This window comes from Crocodylus porosus, unplaced genomic scaffold (genome assembly GCF_001723895.1).
Source record: "Crocodylus porosus isolate Cpor-Errol unplaced genomic scaffold, CroPor_comp1, whole genome shotgun sequence".
Taxonomy (NCBI): Eukaryota; Metazoa; Chordata; order Crocodylia; family Crocodylidae; genus Crocodylus; species Crocodylus porosus.
Window position 1 is genome coordinate 194,935,804 of NW_017728886.1, and position 22,503 is coordinate 194,958,306.

Sequence of the window (22,503 nt, forward strand, 5' to 3'; positions counted from 1 at the left end):
GAACAGGAGGGCGATCCAGGCTGACCTTGACAGGCTCAGGAAATGGATGCACGAGAACCTGATGGTGTTTAACACCAAAAAATGCAAGGTTCTCCACCTTGGGAGGAAAAACCTGCAGCATTCTTATAGCTCAGCAGTGCTACACTGGCCAGCACTATGGACAAAAGGGACTTGGGGGTCATGAATGACCACAAGACGAATATGAGCCTTCAATGTGATGCTGCGGGTAGCAAAGCGAGTAAAACGCTGGCTTGCATCCATAGATGCTTCTCGAGAAAATCCCAGGATGTCATTCTCCGGTTATACTCAGCCTTGGTGAGGCCACAGCTGGAGTACTGCGTCCAGTTTCGGGCTCCACAATTCAAAAAGGATGTGGAGAAGCTTGAGAGAGTCCAGAGAAGAGCCACGCACATGATCAGAGATCAGGAAAACAGACCTTACGATGACAGGCTGAGAGCCATGGGGCTCTTTAGCTTGGAAAAGCGCAGGCTCAAGGGTGATCTGGTGGCCACCTATAAGTTTATCAGGGTTGCTCACCAGGATCTGAGGGAACGTCTGTTCACCAGAGAGCCCCGAGGGTTGACAAGGTCAAACAGTCACAAACTCCTCCACAATCATTTCAGGCTGGACATACGGAAGAACTTCTTAACTGTTCGAGCCCCCAAGGCCTGGAATAGACTGCCGCTGGAGGTGGTTCAAGCACCTACTTTGAATGCGTTCAAGAGAAATGTTGATGTTTATCTTGCTGGGATTCTACAATCCCTACTGACTTCCTGCCCCTGGGGCAGAGGGCTAGACTTAATGATCTTCTGATGTCCCTTCTAGCCCTAATGTCTATGAAATCTATGAAATAGGAATCAAAGTAGTGAAAATGTCATGGCTAAAGCAAAAAGATATTACTAAGGAGAAAAGTTAGTTGTTGCTCTATTTAGACAAGGAACATACCAGAAGAATGAAAGAGGAAAAATCATTATTGCAAAATAAACCAATGTCTTTCAGGTTTAGGTTCAGGATAGCTCTGCCCTTTAAAATCAGACATTCACAATGATTTTCAAAACACGTTTCAGTTATTATATTCTAATTGCTCATCATTATTCAGATTTTGCCAGATGTCCAAACAGTAAACATCATCAGCTAAGGAGAAAAAACTGTTTCGCTAATATCAAAATTCCTTAAAAATAGGATTTTATTACAGAAAAATTGACTGTGCTAGCAAAAGAAAAAAGAAGTTAAAGGCAATTTACACATTAGAGTAAATCAATTATTGTTTTATTTACCTGAGTTGTTTGCCAAGCTCCTCTTTCACTTCGAATTACACATTTTAAGTTATCTTCCAAATTCTAAAATAAAATTAAAAATTAACTACAATCTAATGTATGAGCAGATCAAAACAAGAGCAATGAAGTTCTAATAATAATGTTACCATAAAAGATACATGCTCCTTTTAGACTGTGTATACTGTATGATAAAGATATATAGACACAACATATTTAATATCACTTTAACAAGTTATAGAACCCTATGACAGGATCAGGGCCTGTGGTGACCATGACATCCCCTGGTGGCCACTTGACCTCTGCCTCTCACTAACTCCTCAGGGTACCCTCCCTTTCTACCAGTCACAAATTGATATTATTTGTAAGGTTTCAGGAGGCTACTATTAGGGCCCAAGTGAACCCAGTCTAGCTCTGCCCAGCCCCTCAGACACTACACTACAGCCCTCCTGGCCCTATTAACGCCCCAGAGCACCAGTCACCTCCTCCTATCCCTGTAGCCATGCCTATGCCTTGCAGATTTTATGTTGTCCACCAGGCTTTCCAGCCCACCTGTCAAACACTCCAATCAGCCTAACCCTGGTAAGACTTTCTTTGCTCTGGCCCTAGTCCTTCCCTAGGCTTTGGCCCTCTTGGCTTAAGCCTGCTCTCTCAGCCTTCAGCCTCTGGGCCCCTGGTCCCAACATGTTTTGCAACTCTATCCTAGCCCTCAGCCTCTGGGTCCCTGACACCAAGCCAGGCTGCTTCCATTGGCCTTGGTTCACCCTGCAGATTCATGCCGTGGCTCTCCCAGATTCATCCCAGCCCACAGCTCTCTGGGTCCCTAACCTCAGGCTAGGCTCCCTGTTACCGACCGCCCTGCCAAGCAGTCCTATGTGGCCTCCACACATCCTCCCAATAACAGCCCAGTCCTCTGTTTAGCCTAATCAGATCACAGACAAAAACACAATACCTATACAACTACCAAATGCATCTCTAGGGAGGCAAGGGCTGAATTCTGTGACTTTTAATATAAATGGTATTTAGTATGCTTCCTAGAGGTAGGATCACTAATTTGTTATTTATTCAGAGGCTGAAACCTTCCCTTATCTGTTTGAGTATTTTTGAACTGGAAAAGAACACTTTAAAGTGTCTTTGAAAAGAAGCACTCCACCACAATATTTAAAGCTACCAGATGGACTGGCTCTGGATTTAGAAGAAAGATTCTCCCTTGATATGGGAGCAAAAGACCCGGAAGTAGAGAAAGTTAAACTATATGGTTCCCTGGCCAACTGCTGGACACCAGTGCTTGGTAAAACCACACTGCTACTATTAAGATGACATTAGATTTCTGTTGTCAACCTGGGGAACTAAGGAAATTTGAAAGAAGGCATATATGAGTATTGTTCAAAACCACTGCATCTGTGACAGCTCGTTAGTCCCTGTATGTTCTTGTTCAATATAACACATTCATATTATAAAAAAAAGACCATGCATACATATGTTTATTGAGCAAATGTCATGCTGAATACATCAGATCCAGTGATTTCCTAGCTCTGTGAATAAGATCTGGCAACAAGATCCCTTTCCCTTACTAATGTAGTATTGTTTGTGAGCACCCATACTATGCAGTACTGCAAGAGCAGGTTAAAAGACTGCATTCTACTGTACCCTTTAAAAAATAATATTCTTTCTCATCCATTTTTATGTAACTTAATACATTTATGTAATGCTATATACAACCTTGTACTGGACTTTTTCTTGAATTATTTTTTCTTCCAATCCCTCCAGTTTTAATTTCCTTTCTGCATAAGACATCTCAATATTATATAGCTCTTTATTCACTTTTCTTATTTGTTCTTCAGTTTTCTGGATGTTTTTGCGTATAGCCTGGATTTCTGACTGATATGCAATTTTTCTTTTTGAACTGTTAAAAAATAGTCTTAAATTATCTGACAGTTCTTTAATGTTTGTAAAACTAAATGAGCTAAAAGGGAAAATGTGTTAAACAGTACGACTTCAATGCACATCATAAGTGCTTTACATTCCCAGTTCTTTGGATTGACATAACTATCAGCCATTAAAATGGAAATTTTGATGAACCAATGCAATATGGGTCCAAATAGGTGCTGCCATGCAGAGGCCTATTGTCAACTTTAAACTGTTGTAATAAATAGTCTAACTTAGCCTGTTAAATAAAATATTCTATATGTCAGCAGAACTTGAAGACGGAAAAATGGAATAATTCTAAACAAGAATGGTCACTGGAACTAGCCAATGACTATCTTAAGATCACCTCTGGTAAACATAAGGAACACAAGACCATAAATTACTTGGCCAAAACTGGTGAGTCACGAAGTCTCCCTCTACACGTTACATATGTTATTAACTGGTTAATCATGCAATTAATTTAGACTGGCTACACATGCAAAGTAACTGTCATGCTATAAGAAGGTCCATCCAGCTATTAAGTTAGAGCTGGAAAATGTGTAGTAACTTTATAACTGGCTTCTTTCCAGCTTTAATTTGCACATGTAGCAGGGTATTATCATGCAAGGCAGGAGGTATAATTGTGTGGATCGTATATATCATGTCTTTACCTAAATGACTAGAGAGGTCCTGATAGACAAAATAAGAGAAGATGGGTTGTTCACCCATTTTTTAGATTAGTTATTTAACATTGATACGAGAAATACGGGTAGATGTGAAGGCATACATTGTATTATTACTTTGGCTACCATCCCCTGCATCTTTGGAATCTGGGATCCACACTGACACTGCTGGACCTTTAACACTCCAATCCTGAAATAATCAGAGAGAGGCAGGAGGGGAGACCCTCCCTTATACTGCCATCTTTACCAACTTCAGCAAAGTTCAGCTAACTCATGATTGCCACCTGGAATGTGAGGCTTAAATTCCTGTTGTCATTCCCTCCCCTCTTTCCAACCGTTATTTCTCTTCTTTCATCTCTCTCTCAACCTTCTTGTTTTAAAAGTGTCTGCTTCAACCAACTATGGTTGCATGCTTTGCAATATTGCTGAGCCATTGACCAGAGAAGTCACCTAAAAGAAATGTTTTAGCCACTCTGATGCTGGTGTTAAGTTTGGTGTCAGTGTGTCTGATAAGACTGTGCTTGTCTGCTTCAAGAAAGAAGGTTGCAAGTAAAATTCAGTACTAAAAACAGATGAGCTTAGCGAGAAAGTTTTGGACAGAGGCAGCTGGTCTAAAGTTAGTTAGTCCAGATCCTAGGGGGCTCATAAACCCATCTAAAAGAATGTGTTTGAGATGAGCCCTACTTCTGCATCTTCAAATTTTATCAGAGTTATATTCCTTTGGGCAAAACAAGCATCTCATGTGGTTGTTGTGGACTGGCAATTTTAACCACCAAGAGACAAGTTCAATTACGACTAAGTTGCAACACCATGGAAAAATACTTCTCCTTGAAAAACAAAGAAAAATTAATTGCATCTAAAATGCCAGTGGACAAACTATCTGAACTACAGTAAAATCCTAATCCTATCATGATATATTTACATCAAAAATACTTTGAAGTTCATTAACATTCAGACATTACCAGGGTTCTTTCCTAGAAACACAGAGAATAAAATGGGCAAGTTGGCCTGCCCCCGACTTTTAAGCTGTGGTAAAAGAGATGAGGACACTAAGGGGGCATGTGTGGCCATAATGGACACTGATAACCAAAAGATTCTAACCTTGAGTGCACAGGGTGCATGTGCTCTATAAGTAGAATACAGACTAGCATACAGGGAAGCCCCTAAGATTTTTGTTCTACATACTAGGAGATGACAGTCTTTCATCAGCTCTGAAGTTTTTAGATCTATTTCAGTAAATCTTTAGAGCTATTCTGAATTTGGAAGAAGATTCCAAAAGCTTTTGAATGGCAGAAAAGTTAATATATTGATTATAAAAGAAAGAAAGAGACAGTTCTTTTCATAGATTTCAGAGACATTAGGGCTGGAACAGATCTCAGAAGATCATCGAGTCCAGCGCCCTGCCCTAGGGTAGGAAGTCAGCTGGGGTCAAAGGATCCCAGCAAGATAAATGTCCAAATGTCTCTTAAAGGAGTCCAGAGTAGGTGTTTGTCAGGCCTTGGGGACTCAGACAATAAAGACGTTCTATCTTACGTCCAGCCTGAAACAGTCTTGGAAGAGTTTGTGACCATTGGACCTTGTCATCCCTTGGGGCGCTCTGGTGAACAGGTGTTCCCCCAGATCCTGGTGAGTACCCCTTACATACTTATAGGAAGCCATCAGGTCCACCCTGAGCCTGTGCTTTTCCAGGCTGAAGAGTCCCATAGCTCTCAGCCTCTCATCATAAGGCCTGTTTTCCTGTCCTCTGACCATGTGCATGGCTCACCTCTGGACTCTCTCAAGCTTCTCCACATCCTTATAAAAGTGTGGAGCCCAGAACTGGATACAGTACTCCAGCTGCGGCCTCACCAAGGCCGAGTACAATGGGAGGATGACATCCTGGGATTTGCTAGAGAAGCATTTATGGATGCAAGCCAAAGTTTTGCTCACTTTGCCAGCTGCAACGTCACATTGGTGGCTCATATTCATCTTGTGGTCAATTGTGACTCCCAAGTCCCTTTTGGCCATGGTGCTAGCAAGTGTAGCACTGCCGAGCCTATAAGAATGCTGCAGGTTTTTCTTCCCAAGGTTTTTCTTGCATTTTTCAGTGTTGAAGGCCATCAGGTTTTCATCCGCCCATTTTTTTAGCCTGTCAAGGGTGCTCTGGATCACCATCCTGTCCCCGGGTGAAGACACTTTACCCCAAAGTTTGGTGTCATCGGCGAACTTGGCCAGTCCTCTTCAGACACCAATGTCCACATCATTAATGAAGATGGTAAAGAGTACAGGCCCAAGGATGGAACCTTGGCGGACCCCACTGGTCACAGCGCACCACGATGATTGTCTTCCATCAACTACCACTCTCCAAGTCTGTAACAGGAGGCCTGCTCAGGGCCAATCCAACCGTGGCCCGCCCACCTGTCCCTGGGCCAACCGCCCACGTTCTTTCCTGTCATGCCTTGATGTTAATTACTTAAAGAGATGTAATTAAGTGGGAGGCTGCCCATTTTCTGCCCTGATGCCATGGAACGCTATCTGTGTCTCCTTTCCTCCCCTACACCACAGCCCAAGCCTCACAAACGGCATCACAATATTCTCACTATCACCGGCCTCCAAACTGGGCCCCAGAATCCTCCTATTGAACCCTACCTGGATTCCTCCCCTCTGGTGGCCTCTTCTGCTGTCATACCAGGCACCATGGCTCCCTGAACTGATCCCCCTTTGGGTGTGATACCCCCACTGGAACCTTTGGCTTTCTAGCCCTGGGCTACCTCCAGGCTAGTTGAGACCCCAGGCCCTCAGTTCTTGGGTGTCTCTTGCGGTGGACCTCCAGCCCTTCGTCCCTTCCAGTCCTAGCCCCAGCATGGGCCAGTCAGGGGGAATTCAGACAGGTCTGAGTCTATGAACCTTTTCTCACTCTCTGAGGGTCCACACTCTGGGCCTCCAAAAAAAGGGGTCCACCCACCCAGTTGTGGGGGCGTGACCCGCCTTTCACCAGGGTGGTAACTGGCTTGGCATTTCCTGGGGGTTCCCACATCAGGGAGCCCCACCAAGCCACCCATTCCTGGCAGTGTGCAGTTTTAGGTCATGCCCAGGACCAGGAGCCTCCTATCCATCCCCTACAGCTCCTCCCTTACCTCCCCACTTAACACAGGCCTCCGGCCAGGAGATGTTGTTGCCTGGCCCCCAGCAGCAGAACTGCCGTGTTTATATGGGCAGCCCCAGATCCAAAACAGCTGCCTTCGTCAGGCACCTGGCAGCTGCCAGCTCCAGACCCTTAAAGTGGCAGGCACACACAGTGTCCTGCCACAGGGTCCAAGCTCAGAGCCAATTCCCCAGCCTGCAGACTGTGATGTAGCTGAGGCCACAATTGGCCAGTTTTTCTATGAGATGATGATCACGGGATACCAGATAGAAAGCTTTTTTAAAATCAAGATATATGACGTCAATCTCTTCTCCCGTGCCCAGGTGATATGTCACCTGGTCATAGAAGGAGTTGAGATTGCTCAGACAATACCCACTCACAACAAACTCATGCTGGCTATACTTCAGGATGTTGCCATCAGCCAGTGTGTCAAGAATGGTCTCTTTGATAATTTTTTCCAAGATCAATCCTGGGGCAGAGGTCAGGCTGATGGGCCTATAGTTCCCCAGATCTACTTTTCTCCCTTACTTGAAGATTGGCCTTCTTCCAATTTTCAGGCACTTTGCCTGAGTGCCACGAGTTCTCGAAGATCCCTGCCAGTGGCTGAGCTACGATGCTTGCCAGCTCCTTAAGTACTCTGGGGCATAAACAGTCTGGGCTGGCTGATTTGAAGGTGTCCAGCCTCTCAAGGTGTTCCTTCACATGGTCAACATTGATGAAGAGTAACAATTCTCCATCACCCTGGCTGTCCCATACCATATTGAGCAGGGCCATCCCCTGGGGCTGGTGAAAAACCGATGCAAAATACCCATTAAGCAGGCTGGCTTTTTCCTGGGCGTCAGTTGTCAGTTGTCCCATAAGGTTCTTATCCTGTTTCTACTATAAAAGACTATATAAAAAGGAGTAGCCAACTCAAAAAGGACAAAAAAAGGAAACACTTTGACAAAAAAAACATCAGGAGCTTATAATGGTCTCTAAGGACTAAGCTTAGACTCAGTTTTAAACTACCATCCTAATAAGACAGCAGACATTAAAGGACTGTATACCCCAAATTTGTCAAATTTCTCTCCCAACTATACACTATAGCCAGTAAAAAGAAACAAACTCACCAAAAAACCTCTTTCTCTCCTGAATAAAAATTAGGCATAAGAGGATTAGGTCTGGTAGCCCAGAGGATGAGGTATAGTAGTCCTAAAAATCTTGTAGATATAATCTTGACCAAAAACAATCAGTTAATCAGCTACAGATAGCATTTCCTCCATCAAATAAATCAGTGTTAAATGCAAAACATGTTTTGATTTAAAAACATATGCATACAACACATGAAGGGTAGTTTTATTTAGTTGTTAAGAATCAACTTTATAATGACAGCTTTGTGCATTTTAATTGAATTCTAATTTCAATACAAAGGGAACAAGACATCAATCACTAATAAAGATTAACAATTTTACCTTATAAAAATAAGTGTTTTATAATTTTAACAATAAAAATATAAAAATTAGGAATCCAAATAATTGCACTTTAAGCTATACAATAGCCCAGAGATATTCAAGTACGCTGGACAGGCTCTGACCAGAAATGGTGCCTCTCATAAGCACAGACCAACTGGAAGTTGGGATGCGAAGTAGAAAAAAAACACTGGGAACCAGTGATCTAGGTCCCATTATCATAATGATATGGAAGAACAAAGTTTAAAATAGAGTAAACTGCTAGAAGAAAGTTGACAGAAACTTCCTGAAAATGGCAACCTGGAGAGACTTTTAGAATCTCTTATCTTAAATGTTTTTGTTTTTCAAATTGCCAAACTATGCTTGTGAATTCTTTTGTTGAGTTTTGGAGTTTTGGTTTATGGGTTGTTTTGGGTTCTTTTTGGGTTTTGTTTTGTTTTTTCTTTTTTGGGGGGGGGAGGGGGTTAGGGCTAGGGTTACGGTGTTGTAATAGAAGGCCAAAAATTTAAATGCTAAATTTCAGCTTGTTGTGAATTAAAATTGTGAAAATTCTTATCAACAATGCTGTTTTTAGAGGCAGAATAATACTTATTTTATTCAAAATTGATCCCTTTTCTATTTACATTGCAGGTATTCATTAATGTTTTAATTACCTGTCTCTGATTTCTTGCAGAAATACTTCATTTTCTCTCGTTAAACCTTTATTTTCACATTCCAAATCGTTCACTACTTGAAGGGTATTGAGGAGGGTTTGCTTCATATTTGATACTTCAGATTCCCAACCAGACCTCTAAGAAACATTAAGATAATTTGAATATGCTCTAAAGATGATTTAAAATTAACAGAGAATGCACAAACTCATTAAATGTGTAATTCATTAAAACATGTAAACACTTACTAAATCTTCACATATTGTAATCACTTCAGAACAAGAAGAGAATAAACTGTTGTTCTCATTCTCTTGAGCAGGTATTTTATTGTTCAGCTCTTTTACCTAGAAATATATATGTATATTTTAAAAGTTAATAAAAACCAGTATCCTCAATATTTCTTTACAATACGATAATGACATACAAAGAAATTCAATTAAAAATGTAAAAACTATAGTAACTTAGTCATCAAGATACTTTTTCCATACAGTTTCTACTCCTGAACCGTAGAAGATCTTAAGCCCCCGGCTTAAAGATATACAGGGTTTTCATAAAGTCCTTGTGCACTTCGAAACTTTAATAACTTAGGTTGTAGGTATGATAGAAACAATCTTTAAACAGCATTTCTAAGCAAATTTATTAAAGTTTTAGGACAACTAGAGTACACAATGCTATACTTCAACATAACCACCATCCATCATGATACAGTACTCAATGCAACCTTCCAACTCCTTGAAAACGTTTCCCAGTTGCTCTTGAGTTACTGCACTAATTGTGTTGGTGATCCTAGCCCTAAGTTCCACCAAATAATATGGTTTTAACAAGTAAACTACACTTTTAACATGTCCCCATAAAAAGAAGTCCAATGGCGACAAGCCAGGTGAATGAGGTAGCCAAGTAATTGGCCTACCTCTCCCTATCCACTTCTGTGGGAAAATGTCATTTAGGAACTGTCATGCATTCAGAGTGTAGCGGCATGGAGCTCCATCTTATTTAATAATAAATTCATTGTTACTTATGAAGTCTAGCATTGTGTACTCTAGTTGTCCAAAAACTTTAATAAATTTGCTTTTAAATGCTGTTTACGGATTGTTTCTATCATACCTACAACCTAAGTTATTAAAGTTTAAAATTGCACAAGGACCCTGTATAAGACAGATTTAAACAATTCTTTGTTCCTTCAAAAATGCAGAATCCCAGAGAGAAATAGGGGCCCTAACAGCAAGAAAGGAGAGCAGATATTGGAATCCACATGGATAACACATCATGAGGAACACATTAATATAACTTAATAAACCATTCTTCTTTAACTGATTGTGCACATGTATTCCATTCTTGATGACTAACGGGCAGCTGTCTGTTTGGAAATGGGTATTCAGAGTCCTATTTAAACAATAACATCAGAACAGTCTTTCAAAATGGGCATCCAATCTGAAAGCCTCTTCAAAAAAAAAAAAAAAATGTGGGTGCCTAGCTCCCAGTAGAATGAGCTCTACATGGATTAAACCAACTGGCTTATAACAACTAATTAGGCTTGTGATCCACTTTAATAATCTTTGTAAAGATGTCTGACCATTTCAGCAACAGCCACGAATAGTATAAGTGTGTTCCCCATTCATTTTGCCCTATTGAGATACTATTAAAAGACCCTTCCTACATTAAGTCCTTGAAGTTTAGAATCCCTAAGGATTGACACAAGCTTGGGGAAGAAAACCAAAAGATAAATAAATTGTTTCATATGCATCTTTGGAAGGAATTTGGGATGAGTGACCTGTACTTACATGAAAACATGGCAGATCCACCACAAAGGTCTTCATCTCCCCTATCTTTTGAGGTGAAGAGCCTCCAACCCAGGGAAAATCATATAGCTCTTACAGTGGCTATATGCTATAAAAATATATATACTCTGTACCCTGGATAGGAGAGTGATGTGTATATATAGCTGCTATAAAGCCACCTGTAGCATTAATAAGTGGTATATCTACACTGCTTCCGCAGATATGCCACACTCTCACATATGTCTGACCCAGAAATGAACTGCTGAAAATGCTCCAGGGGTATTCCCCTAAAGTCTCTTTTGGGACCTCATGGAATATTTGGGCTCAGCCCTGTAGGGATGCCCCCATAGTGGCTTCAGTGGTGTATTTCTGGGTTAGCTGCACAAAGGAAAACACTCTTGTAGGAAAATGCTGAGCACATGGTATAGACGTACCCAGAAAGTCCACACTGTTCCATAGTTGGTAAGTACAACCTGATATCGTTGAAAAGTGTGCTGGCAAGGGAAACAGCTTGTTATGAGGGATGCCCAAATAGAATACCTGTTCTACTTAACTATTGGAAGTCAGTCTCATTGAGGCTTTCTTGTTTTGATGCAGCACACTTCAGCTAATAAGCTTTTTTTTGGTGGATGTCAGACCACCAAACCCAATTTGTTGGAGATAACAATGCTGTACCTGGTCGTTGTTTTGCAAAGCTATAATGATCAGAGTGATTGGAACTGCATTGAGCAGTTCACTAGACCTGAGTACAAGAAATGCCTAGCAATGTTAGGACTTCCATGATGATTAATTCAACATCTTGCTTCAATTTTTTCAGGAACCTTGATACGATGTTTCCAAAGAAGGCATATATTGGTATCATGTCCAAGGGATGAGAAAAGTATCTAACATGTAGGCAGTATTCTGGCTTGGAGTAAACAGAATTAAACATGGCAGTTCTCCTTCTAGACTGTGAACAGATGTAAATTTAAAGCACTTTAAAAGGGTAGAGGAATTTGTCACTTGCAACACATACCAGGTGTTCCTATTTAACTGGTGCTCCTCCTGAAAGCAAGCATTATCATTGTAACTTTAATTTTGAATGAAACAGAGATACAGTCTCAGTGGTTTCATTTCACTAATACTGCTACAGAGCAGACAAAAATATTGACTACATCAGGAAATCTTATAATAGCTTAACTTAGAGGAATAACTGTTATGTCTCTGTATATCCCAACTCCAGAACAAGTGTCTTAACTGATAAGGATCCCACTTTTGAAAGATGATGTGCAATACTTGAACCTTGATTAGCTACTCATGGTTGTCTGAAAACTGTCTGTTGAAGTGATCTGCTGAAGTGTTCTAAACACCTGGGAAATGCAGGACAACAGCATGATTTAGTGAGAAATATGGCAGATATAAAGTCCAGATACAAGCAGCCTCCTGACAAAATGAAGATGACACAAGTAGAGCCCTGCTGATGTAATAAATGGATGTGGTGGTTTCTGTCAGCATCTGGATTGTGAATGAAAAAGAGAAATTATCTATACGTCATGTGGACAGGTCCACATTTCTAAATATTTATACAGAAGAGGTTGCTCTGGAGATTCTATGACACAAATATGAAAATGATGTAAATGATGTATACTACTCTGACTTGTAGCATACGATGAATATGGTACAAAAGTAGTATACATGTAGTACAGAGCAGCGGAGATACAGAGAAGGATATTCCATTGCATATCTTATGTGGATTTTTTTCCACAAGTTTAATGAGAAGAGAACTTCGTGAAAGAGTATATGGTGCTTACTGGTGGACACAGTGACTTCAGTCATCCTTGGAGTGTAGGAAGTCTGGGAAACTGAGTCACGCACGTGTAAAAGGCTACATACATCAGAAGCCTGAGGTAGGTTTTTACTAGTATCTTTGGGTGAATTTAAAGTTGGTTGATGGGGTTCACTGCATTTTGCAATTTCTTCTTTGAAAAGTAAGCTCTCAATCACTTGGAATCTGACAACGTTTTTGTGAATGCTATTCTTTCAATACAAGTACACTTAGATGTTTTTTCTGATTTTGAAGCCTAGTGTAAAAGATTTAATTTGTTACTTGGAGTGGTGATGTGCCTCAGTTCAACTGATCAATGAAAGAATAATAGACTTGGATCTCCTGTTTTTAAGAATTAACATCCACCAAAAGCTAAAAATGTCATGAATAGCCATGGTGCAGCTGAAAGACTAAAGAACAGGACGCTGTTGTTGCTAGTAAGATGTCCCTGCTATAAAAATGAAATATTTCCTATACGCTGGATGAAAAGATGTGAAAATAGACATCTTGAAGGTCAAAAGTCATGAACCAACTTGAAACAATGAATGAGTTTCAGACAGTCTCTAGTACAGCATTAACCCCTTTTCCTTCAGGAAACCTCTATTCCTAAATTCCAAAGGTGACCTTCACTGCTTCAGGTTGCATGTCTTATTTGACCAGCACCTCATAGGTGCTGACTTTGTTTTTTTGCTGGTGGGTGCTTGCAGACTTAAAAAACCAAAAAGCAGTACTTTATTTTTAGTTTGGCACATTCCTGTGTGAGCCATACAAATGACCAGAAGAGGCAGCATGTTACTTCTACATGGCTCTGCCACATCTGTACAGATTGGGTGCTATTGTGGGGCTTTTTCAGGACTTCTACCTAACAGCTGATTGACTCAGCTTTAGCTAAAAACACCAAAAATACCAGCTGATGCACTCAATCATTCCAGTAAAATGCCGTTTTTTTTGTTTTTAACATTCATAAGCATGGGTCTATGGGTGCTGACAATCCACTAATTTCTTTTGGTGGGTGCTTGAACCCTGGAGCACCCATGGAGTCATTGCCTATGCAGCACCTCACATCAAGTCTCCAAAAATGGACAGAGGAAAAGCTTAGGAAGCAGGAAGGAAAGAACTGAAATTAGATGAGCTAGTGCTTGCTGACAATGTCCAGTGCCCATAGGTGAACAGAGTCCAGACTTTCTAAAAAATGGTTACCAAAGTTGATGGAGATCCTTGAAACAGTATGTCAAACTTTTGACCCTGGCATCAAACCTGCACTTGGTGGAAAGTGCAGATTTGCAGAGGAAAAGGGAGGGGGTCATCACCATGGAATGCCTGCCTCTCTCTCAGCATCTCCAAGGCAGGTAACAGTACTGATTAGATGAACACTCCTTAAAGAAAGTCTGTAGTCTTACCAGCTTCATATCTGGGGCTAAGACAAATCAACCCAAAGAATACAGCATCATTTGAAATAGTCCAAAAAAATAAGAAAGTCTCATTTGTTTTTGAATTAGTCAATTCATTTCCTTCAAAGGGAAGGTTCTCAACTATGGTTTGTACAACACTGGACTCCCCTGAGGATTGAAACTAAAGAGATCTTTCTCATTGCCCCAGATGTGACTATAGTATGCACTACTGTATCAGACACGTATAGAGCAGCTGAATGGATGTGATCATTATCAATTGATCGTAGGCCATGGGAGCTTTTAGTTCTTATTAAGGTTGCTGAGCTGGCTTTAGAAATGCAGATAAATCACACTTAGATAAGACCACCTGATGGTCAGCCATGCACATTTGGATACTAACAGATAACAGACTTTACAACACTGCGTGTCTTTTCCCTGGATGTAGACTTGCAGGCTTTTCCTGCTTCACCTCCGCTAGACAGCAGCTACTACAAATGATCCTAGTACAGGTAGGAATAAGAACACAAATCCTTTTGAAGGAATTCAGTACCTTCTGCCAGCTTGTTTCTATGTGGTCAGCTGCCAGGGCTACGGGACCAGGGTTCACAGCCCCCTGCCTCTGGCAAGAGGTGGTGGCTGTTGCAGTGGTGCAGAGACTGCCTTCCCCCTCCCCCTGCCTGCTGCAGGAAGGGCAGGGAAGACCAGCTCCCCACTGCTGCATGCACTCAGATGAGGCAGGGGGGACCTGTGACCCCATGATCTGTTCGTGGGGCAGAGGTGGGGGCATGTGTGAGCTTGGGCTCCTGCCCTGCTGCCCCCCAACCTCCCCAAGGGCCTCCAGAGCCCGGTAGGTGTGACCTGGCACTGCAGGGAACCACAGGGCCATGCAGGCAAGCTACCTGCTGCCGTGAGCTGCGCACTGCCTGGGCAATGCACCCCCTGTGTGCATGCTGCATGTACAAGGGGCACCTCGCTAAGGCAATGCAGAACTCGCAGTATGCAGCAGCTTTCCTCCATGGCCCCGCTCTGTCCATGGCTCCCCCTTGCCTTCAGAAGTGCACAGCAGTGGGGAGCTGGCCCCTTACCCTTCACCCCCTAGATGAGCTACCTGCAGCCCTGTTCTGCTCCATGCGGGGTCCCTGCAGCTGTGCATTGGAGCCCCGGGCCCCAAGCCCCGATGATCACAGCCCCAACTGCAGCCCCACTTGCAGCTCCAGCCCTGCCCAACTCCCTACCTCCCTATGGAGGCCTCAACCACAGCTCCCCTTACCTGCAGGTTGCCTGACCACCCTGCATGGCCACCCTCCTCCTGCTCCCTCCCAGGCCTTTGCAGGCTGGAACTCTGCCAGCCTGCAGAGAGCTCTTTGCAAAACTGCAAAATCTACAGGTTTCCCTGCTAAAATGAGAAATCTGCATGTGTCTCTAGTAAAGTGGAAAATCTGTGTTTTTTTTCCCTGTGTTCCATGGAAAACAGAAAACCCAGATCCCTGGTCTTCACAAAAAAAAAAAAAGGTGACTACATACTTAGCTACATTTATTATAGTTACGGGCATCCTTTCTGGCAGATGTGACAGAGCACTTCTGGTGTCTGTCACTTTAAGAGCCTGAAGAGTCAACTGGCAGGTATGGCCCAGCTCTGATGAGCAGCCATTTTAAGATCCAGGCCAGCAAAGCCTGAGGCGGCACTCTCCTGCCTGGCACTGAGGAAACAACATCTCCTGGTAGAGCTGCTGTTCCAGTAACACCAGAAGATAAGGGCAAAAGCTGATCGGGATGGTCAGGAGGCTGTTGGTCCTGGACATGATGTAAAAGTACACCCTGCCAGGGATGGGTGGCCTGGTGGGGCTGTTTGTGGCAGAACAGCCCCCCAGAAATGCCAGGCCAGTTACCACCCCAGTGGAAGGCAAGCAGGGGTGCCTAAACCCCACCCCCACCTTCGGATGGTTCATTTAACATTGGAGGCAGTTGGGGCCAGGCATGGCTGTAGCCACCTGACCCTGTGCGGGGTGCAAGACCCCAAGGAGTGAGAGTGGTGGGCCAGACACACTGGTGAGTGTGTGTTTGCCCCAGGTCCCAAAGTAGGGGGGGAGTATATAGTGGAGGCAGAGGTGTAGGGCGGGGCACCTAATGGCCCTACACCATAGTGGCACTTGGGAAGCCTGGAGAACCTACTAAAGGGCATGGAGCCTTGTGAGGAGGCAAGGAGCCCAATGAGAGAGGCCAGAGTTAGGAGCCAGGATATGGTCATATGTGAATGCTGAGAGGGGTGAGTAGTGGGGCCCTGTGAACAGGTGGGCCTGAAATGAGGTCATGTGAGGAAAGGGTGCAAAGTGGGTCCCGGTGAGCAGGGGGCTCGAGGGCATGCCCTGCTAACATGGGGACCAGCTTAGGTCCAAGTAAGCATTCAGGCACCTGAGGCCACAAGTAGGTCAGAGACCAATTGGATGGGGCAGCTGAGGAAGTGCCATGGATAAACAGAGTGAGTCAAGAGCCCCTAATTCAGAGAAGCTGGGAGAGGACCCTGGTGAGGGACTACAGGCAGAGTCACTCCAGTGTTCTGCTAACTCCCCCAATGCTCACTTGGATGAGGGTTGTGGGAGAGGCCCAAGAGGCCGCATGTTTGCTGGCCAGAGAGTACAGGGAAATAAGCCCCAGGACCCTCTGGGCAAGGGCAGGGTGAGTGTGGCCCCCGGAAAAGGAAGGGCAGTATGAGAGAGACCACATGAGAGATGGTGGAGTGAGAGAGGCCTCAGTAATAGGGCAGAAAGCAAGAGTCCTAACACTGGGATGAGTTGAGCCTGGCCTCATGCTGCTCAGCTGCTAGGAACATCTACAAGGCTTGGAATGCAGTATAGGGGTGGTTGGAGCTGCATACATAGGCCCAGGAGAAAAGGGTGTATGAAGGGTAGCCTCCCACCTAATTAAGACCTTAATTTTTGAGTCACAAGGCATGGCAGGTGAGAAAAGCAGGCAGCGTGCCCAGAGGCAGGTGGGAGACTAGCACTGTGGCTAAGCAGGGAGTTCCCACTTTGCCACAGCAGTTATACCACAAATTAGCCCCATACTATTCCCCAGTGCCACTCTGATCCCCTTTCTCTGCCTGATCTGCTGCTCTGCCTATCTGCCACTGTGCTGCCTGTCCCCTCCCTGATCTGCTGCCGACCACTCAAAGGTTGCCTGTGCCATTTGTGGCACACTTGCCGCAGGTTAGCCACCCTTGATCTACTGTAACAAGGAAGCAGGAGTTCAGGCCAGACTAGAGAATAAACATATTAAAGAACAGCAGATGTGCTGTATGTGTTCAAGTCAGCAGAGCATGGCAAAATTTGGAACATAGGGCTGTAAGAAAGTAGTACAGAAAAAAAATTCATAAAATCATCTACTCCAGCACCCTGCTCATAGTAGGATTATCCCTAACTAAACCATTCTAGCTTTCTTACCTCCTGAGCACTGGGGGAAGAGAATGGTCAATGTTAATCCCTTCAGTGGGCAAAGCAATAACACTCTAAACTGCCCATTGGTGAATTGCATCAAAACTGTCACTTAAATCCACAAACAATGTTCTGGAATACACAGCAGAACTTTCCAGAGAGTCCTTCATTGTCCACCCTCCCATGGCTCCCCTTTACAGCACAACTCATAACTACAAATAGTTGAGAGGCTGAAAGTTACAAGAAGGTTCCTAAAAATCGAAACAATGAATACTTGGAATGATCTTCCAAACAAAGTACTTGATGCAATAAATTAAAACTGCTTCAAGATGGAGCTCACCAAGTTTATGGAAGGTGCAGTATAATAAGGGTAGTCTTGGATCAGCAGATACGATATATGAATTCAAGTATTTGATATTCCTGTAAAGAGGTTGAAAAAAACTTGATCTTCATTCAAGAGGGGTTCTCAGGGCCCACAGAGTGTTCAACCTAGTGGCTAGAGCTGGGGGTGTTACCAGAGTCCACAGTCAGAGGCAAGCCAAAGTCAAACTAGTGCTCATGTGCTGAGCCAGATGGGTTATCAGAAGCAGAGGTGAGGAGGCAAGCCAAAGTCAAACCAGTGTTCTGAAGTGCAGAGACTAGGTACATGGGCAGGAATGCAGGACCAGGCACCAGGGAAGTCACACAGGTGACAGCTATGTACAGACTGAGGCCAGTTTGAGCACCAGGGGCCAGGTGCTGCAAGAGCTCCTTAAAAGCAACCTTGGAACCAATCAGCAGGCTCAGTGTCAGCTGTCCTCCTTAAGAGGGATGAGTGTTGCTGACCTAGCTGACCAGCTGCAGCGCAGAGGCCTAACAGGGGTCTAATAACCCCAACCTTCAAGGCTTCTACTAGGCACCAATAAAGTCCAGGAAGAATTTGTCCTCCCATTTAACCTATATTTTAACCTAACAACCCCCCTGTCACTGTAGAAACTAGGCACTGACAGTACATTTGTCTCCCCTCTTTTTTGCTGTGGCATGCTGTAGAGTGCTTTGTGGCTATGATGCATAAGAAGAGTCAGACGGAATGATCTTGCATACACTTTGGACAAACAGGTGACTGAACAAATGGAATGCAGAAGTGCCTGTGCCTATCCCATGAGGTGCATCTCAACTTTTCCATGGGTCTGAGTTCTCTTACAAGCAAACAGCATGCTCCTAGCATTATATAAATGGGACTTGGGTAAGGGCAATTGCTCTCTCCCGCCACAACTTGTTCTTCTATATAACTTGGGAGGAAGATCTTAATCCTTGTGCGTGTTGTCCTTAATCCAACCCTGGTGCCCTCTTCTGGGGCTCCGCCTTCCCTGTACCCTGCCTTACGCCAACCTTCAAGATCTTAAATATATGTTGCAGGGCACACAGACTATGCTTTCCTATAGTGCCTTCTGAGGTAGGTAATATAGATAAAGCAAAACAATACAAAACTCGAAGATCATTCCAGGGCTTAGTCCCTTCTCAGTCCTCTATCCTGGACTTTAGGATCTGCAGTCAGAATCGTCCACTCTGAGCCACTCTCGACCCCACTGTACTCAGAATTGTTCTCTGTCTTCTCTTTCAGGTCCCGTGTCTTTGGTCAGGTCCCAATCATTTGTCCCTGACTGCCAGAACAAACCTACAGGTAAGTTGTTTGGTTCCTCCGAGCCACCTCGGTGAGTTTGCTACTAGCAGGCTGCTTTCGACCATTCACCCCTCCCAGGGCTTCCAAACCACACTTTTTGTCCTCTCATCTCCTCAGGTTGGGCTGTTTTTAACTTGGGCGCAGGGTTCCTGCTCTTTAAACACTGGTGGCACATGCTGGGGTTTCCTTGGCGCTTGTCCTGTCACTCAGCCCCATTTTTTGTCGCTACTTCACCACCTTATGCTGACTCAGCAGGTAAGGTGCTTCTCATGTTTTCTCCACACCATCATGGGAAACTTGACTCTTCAAGGAACAGTGCTAAATGAAGATCTTACAAGTTCAAGCTGCACTATAATGAGTATGTAATACTCTGAGCTTTCTCTCTAGAAACACAGGTTTCTTCTGTATCTGTACCAAACATCTCTCTTTACTTTATTTCTGGGCCCTAATGACCTAACCTTTCTTTTGTTTACAAGTCAACAATATGAATACTTTCTATTTTCAATATTTCATTTCCCCCGTCCCCCAATTTGACAGAGATGGCAATAAGCAAAAAATACATGCAGGTACCTTAGCATGCAGTTCCATCTCTATTCAAAAGAAGGATTTATTTATGTCACACACATAGTTAATAGTACTCTTTGCTAAGTTATACATAGTATAATTATCATTCTGAGTGAAACAATATTTTGGTTCAATAAGCAAGTAATAAATGCAGTTATTTTAGTTTTTCCAAAATTTGTTCCCCCTAAGAAAAAAACTATTTGTTCATGGAATTCCTTGCCAGGAATTTTACTTCCCTAGTTCTGAAGTAGGTATAAAGTAGCTGAAATTATACGTTAACAAAACACTAGGGCAGACGCATAAAATCATTCATTGGCAAAGTAAATTAATCTTTATATTTGGGTCTGGAAAGCATTTATGAAATTGTGCTATTTTCTACTATATAGCACAGAAACATTTCCCAGGAATGGCTTGCAAACAACTGTCTTCAAGAGCTGACTAGGAAGGACTAACAAAAGCTCTCTTTCATGTCCTCATTCAATAATGGCTCTGCTTCACTATCATCACCGGAAGACAAAAATGAATTGTTTCTAAATTAAAACTTTTGATGATATTTGGTAGCATTGGACATTTGAGCCACTGGAAGAACAGAAGCTAGTGGTGGAAATAAGGTTAAATGGCCTCTCTGAATAAGTTTATCTCTAAGATGCTACCCTGTTCTATCTGCTTCCTAAGGTCAAATGGCTTCTGCAAAGAAGGAAAATAGGCTGAAAATAGTCTTGGCAAGATTTGGGAAAAACCATTCTGGCCTTAAGTCAGACTTGTAAATATGTTCAACAATCACAACTAAGGTGAGGAAGTGTCCTGTTCTATATATGATGCCCACTCTTCTGTGCAATATCTAAACCTACCTGTACAGCCACTGCTAACAGGAGAGCAGGGAGCTTTTATTGTTTGCCACTGTAAGAGGTATCTTGTTCCTATCCATTGCACAGCAGAGAATTCTGGAAACAGTATAATGAGTGAATGGGACTTAAGTTTCAAAAGCAACCACAATTCAGGTCTCTGCTTCCATTAGCCAAAAGGAAAAAGGGAAATTAGCAGAAAACAACTCAGATGGCCAACCATATCATCTATGAATACCCTTACAGCCCTCCTTCAGGTGCCCAAGGTCTCATTGACATTGACCATTCTACCTGTTGCTGGTTTTCTAGCCCTCATGCTTCCAAAATGTGTGATGACACTTGCTTCATCATCATCAGGAAACAGAAGAATAAAGGACAGGTTATCAGCTTGGGTTTCTTGGTGGACTCAGGCACAGGGATGCCTACTTTGTAAACCCCAAATAGCCTTAAGCATAAAGATCAGAACTGAGACATTCAGCTCAGCCAAGATGGGGAAAGTTCTGGACATGTATAATAGTAGGAATTTTGGATGCTTATTTGCTGGAAAAAATTAAGCATCTAAAATTTCTCAAGCACACACATGGTTAGATAGGGGTTTTGTGGATTACTTACTTAGATTTAGGTGCCTGAATTCTGCCTATATTGTGCTTCAAGCACCTACGTCTCTTCAGATCTATCCCTAAATTTTTTGTTTAGTGTTTGCTTTCAGTGTGTCGTTTTTTAAAAAAAATTACTTACAAATAGGGTACTCTAATGTAATTGTTTTCTTGCACTGTCCTCATTTACATTCTTCCTAATAAGAGTCCTCTACGCTTATCTTTTTCTTAAAATGGTGCCTAAGGCTAATGAAGTACTATTACTTACTGTAATCATCTTTCTCAGTCGCTGATTCCTGCACATATGCTATCTTATTCATTTAAACCTCTGTTACATGACATGATGGCACAGTGAAGACATTCCCCAAATTAAACAGGAAAATTGTTTAACTCTAAGAACTTCTTTATGAAGTTTCATTTTTGGGGGGCAAGAAAGACTAGCTATAGCTCCATAAAATCTGGATCTATACTATACTTTTTTTTGCTTGTGTTCTGTTTTCTTCTGCAGATCTCCCCTATGCCTTCTATAGATTATAGTCATTGAGTTTTGCAGTTCTTTCCAGAATCATCTTTCTTGATCATAGCGCTAAGGCTTTCCTCCAGACTTCTCCTTCACTTAATTAGAAGGTTGAAAACTAAAGAATTACCTTCCTATTAGTTAGAGCCCAGGGCCAGAAGCTACCATATGAAGTGTGCCCAGATACAAATGTTAATTTAAAAGCTAATAGCCAGCTCAGTACCATCTTTTATTCTGCTGTTACTGAAGTCTAATCAGAAAGGGCCAATGGTTATTTCATCTACCCTCTTAAGTGGTAACTTTAAGCCGTAATAATGGGCACATTTTTTAAAGTCCATTTTTATTTATAAAGTAAATCCCTCCAGAATGAAGTGGTCTAACTTCTCTTTTACTGAATTGGAATTAGTTGAAAGTATGGCTGCTTTCCAAAAAATTCTATCATTCAGATTTTTTTACCCTGACTTAGGCATATATTTCTGATAACTAATTGCATATAATCATAAATAGTATCCTTAGCATATGTAGAAAGTTATTTTCTGCTCTTCAAATTTAATTTTCTTCAGGATTGTGAGGGCGCGCGCGCCAGGGGCGGCCGTGAACCCCCTAGCGCCGCCTACCGTCACTTTAGGGTGACATAGCACCCTCAGAACCTCGCCCGCCACGACTTTGATGGTAAGATATGTAATGTGGAGGCTGCCAGTTTCCCTAATGGACGGTCTTGTTAGTCGTCCCTATTCCAGACGGGGTTTGATAAGCGTTCTGCCTTAAGGGCAATGCGTGCCTCCAAGCCTCCCCCTTAGCACGCCCCAAGCCTCGCAGCTATTCCG

General features: G+C 42.9%; 1 protein-coding gene across 1 annotated transcript in view; it reads right to left on the bottom strand.

Moving 5' to 3' along the window:
- CCDC178 (coiled-coil domain containing 178) overlaps positions 1–22,503 on the bottom strand; it is a 292,890-nt gene that overhangs the window by 227,007 nt on the left and 43,380 nt on the right. Inside the window, exons 9-12 of the mRNA XM_019547626.1 lie at positions 9,336–9,431; positions 9,091–9,227; positions 2,997–3,180; positions 1,278–1,340 (exon numbers count right to left, since the gene is read on the bottom strand). Of these exons, the coding sequence (XP_019403171.1) occupies positions 1,278–1,340; positions 2,997–3,180; positions 9,091–9,227; positions 9,336–9,431 (480 nt within the window). The remainder of the gene's footprint in view (positions 1–1,277; positions 1,341–2,996; positions 3,181–9,090; positions 9,228–9,335; positions 9,432–22,503) is intronic.